The 13,505-nt window shown below is 48.2% G+C and overlaps 5 protein-coding genes across 5 annotated transcripts; 2 read left to right on the top strand and 3 right to left on the bottom strand.

The window, feature by feature from the left end:
- The first annotated feature begins 221 nt into the window (after nucleotides 1–221).
- LOC132260712 (uncharacterized) lies at nucleotides 222–3,185 on the top strand. Its single transcript, XM_059759018.1, has 4 exons — nucleotides 222–588; nucleotides 671–1,051; nucleotides 2,126–2,700; nucleotides 2,756–3,185. Exons 1-4 carry the CDS (start codon nucleotides 361–363, stop codon nucleotides 3,183–3,185), a joined length of 1,614 nt encoding a protein of 537 aa, XP_059615001.1. The 5' UTR covers nucleotides 222–360.
- On the bottom strand, nucleotides 973–2,077 carry LOC132260715 (uncharacterized). The gene is made up of 3 exons (XM_059759020.1): nucleotides 1,608–2,077; nucleotides 1,340–1,546; nucleotides 973–1,278 (listed from the first exon to the last, which is right to left on the bottom strand). Exons 1-3 carry the CDS (start codon nucleotides 1,893–1,895, stop codon nucleotides 1,162–1,164), a joined length of 612 nt encoding a protein of 203 aa, XP_059615003.1. The 5' UTR covers nucleotides 1,896–2,077; the 3' UTR covers nucleotides 973–1,161.
- Nucleotides 3,186–3,227: 42 nt separating the features above from the next.
- LOC132260716 (chromatin accessibility complex protein 1) lies at nucleotides 3,228–3,763 on the bottom strand. Its single transcript, XM_059759021.1, has 2 exons — nucleotides 3,615–3,763; nucleotides 3,228–3,548 (listed from the first exon to the last, which is right to left on the bottom strand). Exons 1-2 carry the CDS (start codon nucleotides 3,732–3,734, stop codon nucleotides 3,228–3,230), a joined length of 441 nt encoding a protein of 146 aa, XP_059615004.1. The 5' UTR covers nucleotides 3,735–3,763.
- A 29-nt stretch (nucleotides 3,764–3,792) lies between these two features.
- On the top strand, nucleotides 3,793–5,871 carry LOC132260714 (tyrosine--tRNA ligase, cytoplasmic). The gene is made up of 2 exons (XM_059759019.1): nucleotides 3,793–4,922; nucleotides 4,991–5,871. Exons 1-2 carry the CDS (start codon nucleotides 3,916–3,918, stop codon nucleotides 5,559–5,561), a joined length of 1,578 nt encoding a protein of 525 aa, XP_059615002.1. The 5' UTR covers nucleotides 3,793–3,915; the 3' UTR covers nucleotides 5,562–5,871.
- Nucleotides 5,872–6,002: 131 nt separating this feature from the next.
- Nucleotides 6,003–13,427, bottom strand: LOC132260711 (zinc finger protein 407). The gene is made up of 4 exons (XM_059759017.1): nucleotides 13,259–13,427; nucleotides 11,218–13,026; nucleotides 8,365–9,315; nucleotides 6,003–7,361 (listed from the first exon to the last, which is right to left on the bottom strand). Exons 1-4 carry the CDS (start codon nucleotides 13,289–13,291, stop codon nucleotides 7,359–7,361), a joined length of 2,796 nt encoding a protein of 931 aa, XP_059615000.1. The 5' UTR covers nucleotides 13,292–13,427; the 3' UTR covers nucleotides 6,003–7,358.
- Nucleotides 13,428–13,505: the final 78 nt, after the last annotated feature.

The following is a 13,505-nucleotide window of genomic DNA, read 5'->3' as shown; positions in this document are numbered from 1 at the left end:
ATGTGTTTTGCAATCCTCAGCAAAAACAGGGGGGAAAATAAGCAAATTGCTAGGAGAGAAACATTTTTCTGTCCAAGGCCCTCATTGTGAGAGGAACATTCATCATTTGTCCGCAAAATGTTAATCACTTCTTTATGAGCTCGACTCGCTCGACTAATATTTAACTAAACGTTGAAATGTGAGACTCTTCAAATTGTCGATCTTCGATTAAATTTTATGCGCTCAACTAAACGTCAAATTTGTTGCTTCCACTCCGTGAAAAGTGTACAATTTTCCTGAAAATCACGTGGATATCATTGGAAATTTGTCATAAATCCTGTGAATAAAGACTGCGAGTGAAGTTTTGCCCAATCAACAGCGATGGGAAGGAGGAGGAATTTGAGCAAAGATGTGAAACGAGGCGTTCAAAAAACTAACCAGAAAAGTCCATTGACAACATCACCAAACAATAAGAAATTGTCTCGAATGAATGCACGCAAAAAGCACAGAAATAATCCCTTCAAGTGGACCAGAGGACAGACAATGCACAAGGTGTTGAAGGATTCAGCGACACGGACGAATATTCCGGTGAATCAATTCTCCGCTCAGGTGAAAATAAGCAAGAGAGATTCTCTTAACTTAAGAGCATTTGACTGGATATTCTTCGTGTTGTTCTTTGTGTCCTTTGCAGAGCCTGGGAGACAACGTAATCCTGCCAATTCGCGGAGGAAGCGACCTAAGTAAGAATCCCAACAAGAATCTGACCTGCAGATTCCCAGGATGCGGTCGAAGCAAGCAAAAAGAGCAATCAATTCTGTTGTTTGAGTTTCCCGAAGATTCCTCCCAGAAAGCGATCTGGATGAAGCATTGCAGCAATCCTCCGCTGTGGAGGAGGAATTTCCTGTGCGACAAGCACTTCTATGCCAAGGACTTGTTGCGTCTGAGGAACAAGACGGCGCTCTCGAAGACAGCCGTGCCGAAAAGCGCCGTCAATTGCCTGTGCGATGAGAGCGGAATCAGAGGAAGTTGTGAAGATCTTCTGGCCACGCCGGAGGACTTGGGCGAATGCTCTGTGAGTTTTACCGTGAGATGATTTATTGATATATATATTGGGAGAATTTAAGCGAATTTTGCATATGCAATAACAACCGAAGAACGACTGGCGAGTGATTTTCACAGCTTTTATGCTTTCAATTCCTCAATTTCCTTCTTGATATTCCGCCTGGCCGATTCCTCGAGGCGCTCGCGGAAGAAGTTTGTCGAGTAGATTCTCGGAATGGTGAGAAATGTCTTTAGAATCTGCCAAAAGATTAGATTTTAACAAGAAAGCGTTCAACAAACCGCCGAAGATTAAGCTCACTTTCAATCGTGTTGACTTGTAAGAGTCCGTGTTCAAGTGTTTGTACTCCTTCTGGAGGAGTTCCGTGTAGTTCTTGTACTCCTCCGGAGATCCACCCAGGATGGCGAGATCCAAATCCTGCAGAAACTGTGCATCTTCATCGAATCCCTCCAAATCTTCGGCGATATTCTCGCCGAGGAGTTTTCTCACGTACTTCCCAAGAGGCGCCTGAAAAGGGCGTCAAATTAGCGCCATAAGTTTCCACAAAACAAGGGCGTGTGTGACTCACCTCGGCCAAGCTTGCCTCCGCCAGGAACTCCCTGAATGCCTGGCAATTCTCCGTGTGACTGTCCCTCTTGGGATCGAAGGAGTAGTACTGAAAGATTGCTGCCAGAATCACCGAATCGCTGGCCTTTCCCTCCCGAAGGTACTTTTCCTTGTGTGCAAACATATCGTTTTGATTGTGATACGCCCGTTCGTCCTGTGAATAGTTCCTGAGGATCTTCCCGAGCCACTCTTGTGTGGCATTTTGATTGATCTTCTGCCGTGAACACACTTCGAGCCACAGATTTTCCATAATTTCTCTCTTGCAACAGCGGAATTCTTTTGATTGCACTCAACACACGATTATTAGTTACAGTCAGAGGAATGAGTATCGATTTTCCACGCACTTGCGCCGGAGTTTCTTCGCGGCAACAAGTTGTACATAATTTGAATTATTTATGATCTCAGGAAGGAAATCTAACGAGTCATCGATCAGGAATTATTGTGATTAATGCGGGAAATGATCTTCCTTTTCCCTTTCAGGCGCAGCAGAAGTTGCTGGAGAGAATGACTCTGTCCGGCGATTATATTCCTCTGGACAACAGCACAGTTCAGTCTGCAGTTTCTCAGCCCAAAGACGGTCCGTCGACGACGGCGGCGCCGAGTCAGGACCCTAATTGTGATGAATCTCTGGCTTTTCTCGCGCCCGCCGGGAAGACAAGCGTCGCAGAGTCGCACAAGCCACCCAAGAAGGAGGAAAAGGAGGAGGGATTGTGCGATTCCACGACGCAGGACGATGAGGATGAAGTGCAGGAGATCAGTGAGGATTCCCTGGACTGCAGCGATGTGGTGATGGTGTCGAGTTACTTGAATGCAACGGCCAGGAAGGATGAAAGCGTGCAGAACATCCCGTCGGACGATGATGTGATAGAAGTTCCATCGACCGACGCTTCAGTGATCATTATCGAGGATGACAGCTTTGCCAATTCGTCTGCAGTTCCATCGCCAGCCAGGAAGAGGCTGAGAAAGTCCGCCAAGACGCCAGAGAAGCCGCAGATCAGCGCGAAGGGCAAAAGGCCCAGATTTGTCGTCATTGACGGCAGCAATGTGGCTTTTCAGTGAGTATTTGCTGATGAATTGTCCCTTGAGACACTAATTGAGTCATCTTTCCAGTCACTCCGTGCTGAAGAAAGTCTTTTCCGTGGAGGGCCTGAAAATTGCCATTGAGCACTTTGAGAAGAAGGGACACGAAGTCGTGGCCGTGGTTCCGCTGTTTCGTGTCAAGCCGCGCTTCTGCACGAACTCCAAACTCCTCAATGAGCTCAATCTCCAGGGGAAAGTCATCTTCAGTCCCTCCAAGAACATCGACGGCCACTGCCTTTCCACCTACGATGACATGCTGATTATGCAGGTGGCGGAGAAGAATCGCGGCGCCGTGATCTCCAATGACAACTACGCTGACATCCTGGGCCGGAACGAGGCCTGGGATTGCATCATAAGGTCCAGAGTTGTGGGCTTCACGTGGTTCAAGGACCAATTCTTCCTGCCAATGGATCCCTACGGTCGCGACGGTCCCAAAATCAACGATATTCTGTACTACTAATCGCAACTGAGTAAGATGTGCTGTTTTTACTGGATAACAAGTCTATTTACTGCCCTTGCTGGACACTTCAATAACACTGGAACTCGAAATACTGATGGCATCGTCAGCATTTCCGCTGTCTGACGAGCAAGTTGACGCCGACGATGAGCACTCGTCGTCATCTGAGATTTCCTGCACCTCATCCTCCTCACTCTTTTTTAGCAGCCTCTTGTACTCCTTCACGGTGATCTTCTTGGGCACCATTTGCTGCAGGAACTCCAGCTTCGGCTCCTGCTGGACGTATTCTGCCAGGAATTTGTACTCCAGCGTCTTCGCACTCACATCCTTCATCGCATTTTTCGCCAGATCCGCAATAAAGAGTTCCTGGAGGAGATCAGGTTGGGCGAATTAAGACAAAAACACAACATTTTCCCAAAGACTTTTCCTCACTGTTGATTTGCTAACAAGCTGGATCGCTTCGGCGGTGATTGAGCCAACATCCGCTGAACTCTTCATGATTGTCCGTATCTTCTGGACGGAAATCATCGCTTTCCCGGGGGTTTCACTCATTTTTCCTGGTGTTTTTTCCCAGGGAATCACAAAACACCAACCGGAAAAGCGCAAAACAAATCAAACTGTCACGGAGTTTCCCCCGCGCTTTTTCGGAACACGCCTGGGGAAGTGCGGTTAGGGAGCAGTTTCTTCCGGAGTCTGAGCAAACGTGGCTGTGCGATAGAGATTTGGCAGAGAGATGGGTGAAAGTTGGGAGGTGAAAAAGCAGCTGATCACGCGGAATCTGCAGGAGACACTGGGCGAGGACAAGCTGGTGTCGATCCTGAAGGAGGGGCGCGATGTGAGAATCTACTGGGGCACGGCGACGACGGGGAAGCCCCATGTCGCCTACTTCGTGCCCATGTCCAAGATTGCGGACTTCCTGAAGGCGGGCTGCGAGGTGACGGTGCTGTTCGCCGATCTGCACGCCTACCTGGACAACATGAAGGCCCCGTGGGCGCTGCTGGAGCTCCGCGTGAAGTACTACGAGGCGGCCATCAAGGCGATGCTGCAATCCATCGGGGTGCCGCTGGAGAAGCTCAAGTTCGTCAAGGGCACGGATTACCAGCTGTCCAAGGAGTACACGCTCGACGTGTACAAACTCACGTCCGTGGTGACGCAGCACGACGCGAAGAAGGCGGGCGCCGAGGTGGTGAAGCAGGTGGAGTATCCGCTCCTCTCCGGACTCCTCTATCCCGGCCTGCAGGCGCTGGACGAGGAGTACTTGAAGGTGGACGCGCAGTTCGGCGGCGTGGATCAGAGGAAGATCTTCACGTTCGCGGAGAAGTACTTGCCACAGTTGGGCTACGAGAAGCGCATCCACTTCATGAATCCAATGGTTCCCGGCCTGGCGGGCGGGAAAATGTCCTCATCCGAGGAAGACTCCAAAATCGACCTCATCGACTCGGCGGCCAATGTGAAGAAGAAGCTGAAGCGCGCCTTCTGCGAGCCCGGAAACATTGAGGACAACGGGTTGCTGTCCTTCGTCAAGCACGTCCTCTTTTCGCTCTTCCCGGCCGGCGAGGGATTCGTGGTGAAGAGAAAGCCGGAATTCGGCGGAGATTCCACTTATCTGACCTATGAAGAACTGGAAACAGCCTTCGCCCGGCAGGAAGTCCATCCGGGAGACCTCAAGGAGGCCGTGGAGCGCTACATTAATCGTCTGCTGGATCCAATCCGGAAGGTGTTCGAGAGTCCCGAATTGAAGTGAGTCAAAATCATTGAATTTCACAATTTTTCACCTCGATTGCACAACTTAACCTTTTCCCGCACAGAAAGCTGGCCGAACAGGCTTATCCGGCGCCCGGGAAGGCGAAGAACGCGCCCAAGGCGACTGAGAATGGCTCCGAAGACGGACCTCATCGGCTGGATCTTCGCGTGGGGCGCGTGGTGGAGGTGAAGAAGCACCCGGACGCCGACACGCTGTACGTGGAGAGCATCGACGTGGGCGAGCCGACGCCCAGGACGATCGTCAGCGGCCTGGCGAACTTCGTGAGCCTGGAGGAGATGCAGAATCGCCTGGTCGTGGTGCTGTGCAACCTGAAGGCGGCCAAGATGCGCGGCGTGGAGTCCAAAGGCATGGTTTTGTGCACCTCCAACGCTGATCACACTCAAGTGGAGCCTCTGATTGTGCCCGAGGGCGCAAATCCCGGCGACAGGATCACCGTGGAGGGCTTCCCGGGCGCCCCGGACGAGCAGCTGAATCCCAAGAAGAAAGTGTGGGAGAAACTCCAAGCGGATCTCAAGACGAACGCCTCCGGCGAAGCCACTTGGCAGGACAACGCGCTCCTGACGCCGGCCGGACAGAAACTCACGAGTCGCCTCGCGAGCGCCTCCATAAAGTAACAAAAATCGGCGAAAAGAGGAGTGAATAAAGGCGCCTCTCTTGCATTTATTTGCTTTTATTCATGTTTTGTTGTTTCTCTTTAAATTACAAATCAGTTTCTCTCATTTTTTAGTGTTTTTCTCTTCTCCTTGTTTTTTATTTCTTCATCTTCTTCAGAAATCTCTCCATCAATTTCTAAACTAACTAAAATGTCGAACAAATTAACGTCCTTTTTTGCTGTGAAATTTTGCAATTTATCTTTTCTCATTCATTTATAATAGTTTGTAAATATAAATTATGATTTTTCTTTTGCTGAATAAAAAGGGGGCGGGAAAAGGATTTTTCTTTTTTTTTACGTAGAACAATTTGTGAATTAATGATAAAATGTTTGTTTTTTTTGTTGTTTTCATTGCCTAAGTAAATTGGTGAAAAAGTTTCTTTACAATATTGTGTTTTTCCTCTTCATTCTTCTCAGTTTCTTAAAAGAATTCTTATGTCATTGAAAATTTTCTTTCAAATCCAAGAATGTGTGTGTTTTTTCACTATCATTTTTTTTTCTTCTTCTTCTTTTCTCTGTTCTTCCAATCAAACTCACTTAGAAGCTAAGGATTTTTTTTCTTTAAAAGTAAAACTAAATTATTAAAGTCTAATTTTTTTGTATGTGTTTTTAGCTTTTTTTCTTCTTGTATTTTTTTTTTCTTTAAATTACACTTCAAAAGAGATATATTTTTGTTGTTTTCTTTTTCTCGTCATTTTTTCCCATTAATTCATGCTTTTGATTTGAACAATTCTTCTTCATTACATTTTCTTTTCTTCTTCTTTTTTTGCTATCATGAGAGACTGTTTTTCTGGGGACTCTTTTTTTTCTTCTTCTTTAAAATATATTTCTTTAGTTGTGTTCCTCTTCCTTTTGTGTGTCTTCTTCTTAACATCTCTTGCGTATTTTGTTGTTTTTGTCTTGTGTCTTGCAAAATGATTAAAAGGATGTGGGGTGAACATTAATGCTTTGCTCCTGGCCAGGGATTCAAAGGGTGGCGCGCGAAGGGAAAGGAAAAAAGAGTGTAAAGATGCTCTCTTTTCTCTCTCTCACATATTTTTTCTTCTTTCTTCCTCTTTAATCATCAATAAACCCTATTATTCTCTTTAAGATAATTAATATTGTATTTTGAATTTCCTTCCTATTCATGATTTTCTTCCTTTCTTTTTTCTCTAGTGATAAAGGATAATTTCTCAATTATGCTTTTTCTTTCTTCACACTTCTCTCATCGTCAAAAATCTACAACATAAAATTGCATTCATCAAAATTATGTCAAATTTCTTCTCTCTTTCTTTCTTTCTTTCTCTCTCACAATCATCAAATCTGTTTTATAGAAAAATTACATTCTCTTGTAATTTAGGTTTTTTCTTCCATTTTCAATACTGCCCATAAATCATCATCTTTTCCGCCCAAAAGGTGGATTTTTTTCATCAATTTAATCAATCCTTTGAAATAACCTCAAAGTATCCTTGAAGCGTCTTTATCCAATTATCATGTTTTGAAACTAGTTTTTTTTCTTCTCTTCATATATATAAAAGAAATCTCAATCCCAATTTATACTCCTTTCTTCCTCACACATTTAACTTTTCTCTCTTTCTCTCTCTCTCTTTCGCTATCTTCAATATATCCACTAATATTCCAATATTTTAATTGCATTTACAGATATATTTTTTCTCTACTAACATTACCTGCACTCTCTTGCTCCCGTCCAGTGTTTCTGTCTGTCTTCTCCTCCGGCCGAAGGAATCAAATCCTCCGCCGCGCAGTGACTTCCATTTGTTCACTAGAAAAGACACGCAAAATCACACAATCAATACTAAAATCTCATCAAAATGATCAAAATGCATAAGAGATTTGCCGAGAAACAGGCTTTCAAAGCTAATTCAATATGGCGTCCTTCGCTATGACGTCACAGACTAATGGTGAATGTGATCTACTAAAGAAACGTTCAACTAAGAGAAACGCATTTTGGTGAAGAAGTAATTGAAATCGGCCGGTAAATGTTTGTGAACTTTGACCTTCCATATTTCCGCGCCTATAATTTAAATCTACATAAATGTGGGTTTATTGGACAGGTCTCAACTTTAGCTAAACCATCCTAGAATTTAAAGAAAATGCACAACCTTTTAACCGAGATAATTGATTTTGGATTTTCAAAAACCGTTTTTCCAATTTTAGCGCCTCTAGCGGTAGTTTAATCAAGTTATGATATTTAAGTGAGAGATTGCATTTCACGAGACCTTTTCAATAACCTTTATCTTCTTTAGATTGGATAATTAGAAGAGAAGTTATGGTTATTTAAAATTTCGAAATTTGGGCACTGAAGTCTAGGATCTGGAAGGACCTAGGTCCTTAAGTGTCAGTACGTTGGAAAGATCTTGACAGCAGCTATAACATTCTAAAATTTGGGCGCAATCCATGCCAAAGGAGCTGAATAAATGAGCAAAATGTGTCTTGGGGATATTCAAAATGGCGGACAAAAGGGTGGGGGGTTGAATTTAACATCGCTAAGGTCTAGCGGCTCAATAACTTTTAACCTTTGGTGCAAACTGCATGTCAATATCTCTTACTGTTTAGACGCTACAAGTCCATTTACGAGAGACGGACGGACGGACAGCACCCAAAAAAGTAACCCCCCTCAGTAATGCCGCTAGATTTCGTCAAATTTGGTCTCCCTGATGTCATTTTAGTCGATTTTGGAAGGTTTGACTTTCTGCGCGACTGTAAACAGAGCGATTTTCGCCCAGATCAATTTCCTCTAAGCTCCAAATAAAGCGTTTTCTCACCTTCTGCTCCGCTTCTGGATGTCCCATGAGGTCGTCAATGTTGAAAAACACATCTGACGATGTTGTTGTCTGCACAGACGTGACTGGCGTGCCCTCAGTTTCGCCATCGGCCACCTTCGTCTGCTCCTCCGTGTCCTCCTTCACCTGCTGCTCCACTTCCTGCTCCTCCGTCACCTCCTTGGCCACCTCCTCCTCTTCCGTCTCCATGGGCTGCTCGCCCACCACCTCCTGCGTCTGCTCGCCCACCACCTCGCCGTCCACCGGCTGCTGCTCCTCCTCCGCCTGGTGCTCGCCATCCTCGGCGTTCACCTGCCCCCCGGCCGTCGTGTAGGCCACCGTGGTGGGAATCTGGACGTCCTCTGAGCTCTGGCTCTCGCCATCCTGCGCCTGCTGGATCACAATGTGTCCGTCGGCATTCAGCAGCGACGCGTCCAGCAGCTGTGGCTCGCCGTCGCCCTGCTGGACGAGTATCATCTGATTGTTGTCCCCAATCATCTGGATTGTACTGCCATCCAGACCCGCCACAGACTGCAGCAGCTGCTGCAGATGCTCCGAGTCGGCGCCCTGGACGATTATCTGATTCCCATCCGCGTCCGTCGTGATGATGTGATTGTCCAGCTGCAGCAGCTGCCCATTCTCATTCAGTATGAACTTTATCTGCTCCCCCTCCACGCCACTCTGCATCTCATCCAGCTCCATCGGCACGGCGTCAATGTTGGCCGATTGACTCTGCGAGTCGGCGTCATCATCGAGACTCGGCATGCTCACCGGCGCTCCGCTGGCCGCGGCGTCGCCTCCCGCCTCCGCCGCGCCGCCCTCCGTAGCCTCTTGCTGCTGCTGGTGCCCCTCCTGCTGCTGCTGCGCCGCCTCGCTCTCGTCCATGTTGTCCAGCACCGGCATATCGATGCCGGCCGAGATCTGGCCGCCTTCGCCCTCATTTGCATGGAATATCTGGAATATCACAACACACGCAGTCAGTCTCCGTCTCTCTCTGTCTCTCTCTCTCTCTCTCTTGCGCCCAATGCGCGCCACGGGGAGAAAATGCCGCAATCTGTGCAAGTCATGCCGAAACAGGGTTAAGGCCATCGAGTGGCAAAAGCATAAAAGTGCATAATTGCACAGAGAGAGGCAAAAAAGGAATCAAAACGAACGAGTTTCTACATCTGAATTTCTCTCTTTTTCCACTCGATGATCCTTTAAAATACATTCCATTTAAATAAATTCCATTTCTATTCTGCACACTCATGAAATCCCCAGTGAAAAACCCCTTTTTTTCCTACCATCCATGCAATTTGCCTCGATGCACTTCAAAGGGCGCGCGTTGCCGAGTTACGCTTTTCCCCCCTCGACCGTTCGTGATGCAATAGAGCAACAGCAAAAAAGCACTTGTAATGAAAAGTTGGAAGCTATTTTGTCAGCTTCCAATAAACTCCACGTGAAAATTGGGTTTGAGTTTCACCCATTCTTCGCCCCCCTTTTCATCTCATTCACTCTCCTCCACCGACACAAACACACACACACACAGAGTGACATTGCATAAATATCAATCGAGATTAAAGGGAGAAACTTGCGAATCTACTCAATTTCCCTTCGCAAAAAAAGAGTTTTTTATCAAGGAAAAAAATCAGCAAACGAAGCATTTTTGATGCTGATACGCTTAAATTTCTTTGGGGATCGTCAATTAAATTAGTAACAACTTTTTTCGAAGAAAACAGCCCAAAAAGAGGCTTTAAAGGAAAGAAGGAAGAGTTTAATTTTTTGTGTATAAATTGAGATAATCATAAAATATGAAACATTTTGCTGACGTTTTCTTTCACGTTAAGCAAATCGTCGATTGCATCACACGTTTTCGTATCAGTTCAGAATAAATGTGAAACATTTCCATGAAAAGCTTCGTGCAGAAAAAAGAGATTCTCAAAGGCTGGCAAATAATAATAGAATATCCACTAAAATGCTCTTGAATGGCAAATAATTGCACTCTTTTGTCCCCAGAATTGATCTACAATTGCGCTTTGCGTGTCATTTGTGACTAACGAGTCGTTGCAACATTGCAGATTTCATATTTCAGTTCGTAAAAGCTACAAAATTAGTGTTGCATCAGTACGCTTTTCATAGCTTATATTGACGACCGCTCGGTGGCGCTAGTATAAATTACGAATGAAACATGAACGAAAAGGCATTGAAAGGCAAGAATTTCAGCTGTCAGAAAGTCATTTCATGCGAGATTTGCTATTTGAGAGTGTTTTTAAGGTAGAATATTCCACCTTCCGCCCAGTTTCTGGCAATTTTCCCGAAGTGGAAGTTAGGAAATGTTCTTTAGTGTAAGTGAAGAGCAAACATAGCTTTGAATTTACTTGCAAATGCTTTGAAAAGTCAATAAGTTTCCTCAGAATAGATCGAAGGATGTCCGGAAACACATAACGTCAATCGGGTGCATTAAAATGTGCACAAATGGCCGGAAAAATCCAATAAATACATCATTATTGTCTTTTTCCTTGGTTTTCACGTGAATTTTCCGGCTTTTCTTCTCTGCACGCGACGAAAAATGTGAATTGACGTCAAGCGACAACATTTCAGGGTCTCGCAGAAGATAAATTCCCCACTTTTGTAAATGATATGAATCACAATCTTGCAACACCTCTTAAGGAATTCATATTCTTGTCATCCCATTTAAAATGGTATGAAAGTAAAGTTGCAACGACGCCTAAATTCCCTAAACTCTGTCACTGTGCATACGAGAGTGGGTGATGAAGCCGACTAACAACTGTCCGCACCTCGAGACACTCATCAGCCCCCGGGGAAGGCGACGCCCCAGCACGCTAATGTCAACGAGAGTGAAAAAAAGGGACTTACAACTTTTCCGCCACCCGCTTCTTGTACTGCGGTGCTTCCGTCCTGCTGCTGCGGGATGGTGATGTTGTACGTGATCCCGCCGCTGGCCGTGGACTGCTTGGTGATGACGAGATTGTCACTCGTGGTGGTTTGCACGGCGCTCGCGGCGTCGCCATCGCCCTTCTCCGCGTGCATCTTCTCGAAGATGCTCTCCAGATCGGCGTCACTTATCGTGGCGCCCTGCGTGCCCAGGATGGTGGCATTGGTGCTCCTCACGTCCTGCCGGATGAGACTCTGCCTCTGCGCCGTGGTGGCCGCCGCAGAGACAGTGGGCAGTGTGCCGGCCGTGCTCACCTTCTTCGTGTCCCGCTTGTGGGTCTCCATGTGCTGATTGTAGTAGTTCTCCTGGATGAACGTCAGCGAGCAGATGTTGCAGGAGAAGAAGTGGATGCCCTTGGGATCCAGGCCGTCGCCAGAGTCACGCAGCGCCTCGTCGATGGTCTCCTGGAGCAGCTTCTGCGTCGTGACACTCTGCGATGTGGGCGTGCTGTTGCTGCTGACCACCACCTTCTGGCCACCGGCCTTGTGGTGCACCTCGAAGTGCTTCATGAGCTGCTCACGCTGCTGGAATGACGCGGCACAGTCGCCGCACTTGAAGTAGTCCGGCTGGTGGGTTTTGGCATGTTTACTTGCGCTCTCCCTCGTCTCGAAGCGCATATTGCAGATACGGCACTTGAATGGCTTCATCTTGTTGTGCTTCCGCATGTGATCCTCGTACGCCAGCCGCTCGCCCGTCTTCCACTGGCAGATGCTGCATGTGTAGATGACGCCGCGGCCGGCGCCCGTCTGGTTGGCGGGCGTGGCCGCCGCCGGGCTCTCCACCAGCTTCACGTCCGGATGCGACACCTCCAGGTGCTTCTTGTACGCGGTGTCGTTGAGGAAGTTGAGATTGCAGAAGTGGCACGTGTAGTCCGACGGGTGCTTCTCCGCCGTGTGCTGCTTCAGTGCCGACGACGTGGTGAAGATCTTCCGGCACACCTTGCACGGCCACGTGCTGCGGCACGTCTCGTAGTGCGCCTGGAACTGCTTCAGGTCGGGCGTCGTGTGATCGCACGTGGCGCACCGGTAGATCTTGATGGGCTCCCGCTGCGCCGGCTGCCCGGACGACACCACCTTCCGCACGGCGCTGCTGTTCGTGGACGCCCGCACCAGCGCCGGCATCGTGCGCACCTCTGTGTTCTCGTACTCCGCCGCCTCTGTCCTGGCCAGCTTGCGCACCTCCTCGCCGTCATCGTGGTCGGCCGTGGCCAGGATTCGCGTCACCACTTTCGTGCCGCCGGCGATCTTCTGCACCTTGGCCGGCGGCGGCCCGCTGTTCACGCCACCCGGACGGATCTCGTCCTCTGTGATGCCGTACTTCTTGCAGATGAATGTGAGCACGTTGCTCCGGATGCGCTCCAGCTCCGTCTCCAGGCTGTCCATGCGGCCGAAGAGGCTCACGCAGCGCTTGCACACCACATCGTCGGCACGCACAATCACCAGGAAGGCGTCCCCAATCAGACGGCCAATCTTGTTCGGCAGCTTGGAGTGCGAGTGCGGCGTCAGTGTGTCCAGGAGCACCGACGCCCCAATGCCGCACGCCTCATCGCACACGTAGCACTTCTGTGACTGCTGGCTGTTCAGCCCGAAGATCTGGGGCTTCTGCTTGAGGATGCGCGGCTGTGTGGGGCCCGTCACGCTCACCGCGCCCGTCGACAGCAGGCTGTTGATCTTCCGGACGGCATTCATCTGAATCTCCGTCTGCTGCTGCTGCATACTCGGCCCGTAAACCTGCCCGGAGAGAAACGTGCATTAGCTGAGAATCACGAGCGCGCCGCAAAAGTGGCCAAAACAGGGCCTCCCGGCCGCTTTTGCCCACTCGCCACCGCTAGCCACCATCCAACGCGTCTAATTGCCCCGTAAAACCTACGCGCTATCGACAAACACTTTTCCACCACACATTTCCGCGTTTTTCCCCGCCGGTGGGCACTTCTACACCATCTACGGCACCGTCGCCACCTACCTTTCTGACATTTGGCTGTATGACCTTCTTCATATTTCCAAAATTTACGCGCTAGACGCGTTTCAACACGAACGACAAAAGCTGAAATTGTGGCCACCTATCGAACTTCAAACATGGCGGAATGGACAAATAATAGCGCCACGCCAGTCGCCCCACTTGCGCCCCCGCAAACTGCCCAGAGAGTCTTCTAAATTCACCTAATGATTTCTCCGCTGGCCGCTGGCACACGCTTGCGAGCACAAAGTCA

Source organism: Phlebotomus argentipes, unplaced genomic scaffold, assembly GCF_947086385.1.
Source record: "Phlebotomus argentipes unplaced genomic scaffold, Phlebotomus argentipes genome assembly scaffold_18, whole genome shotgun sequence".
NCBI lineage: Eukaryota > Metazoa > Arthropoda > Insecta > Diptera > Psychodidae > Phlebotomus > Phlebotomus argentipes.
This window is presented reverse-complemented; position numbering and strand designations above follow the sequence as displayed.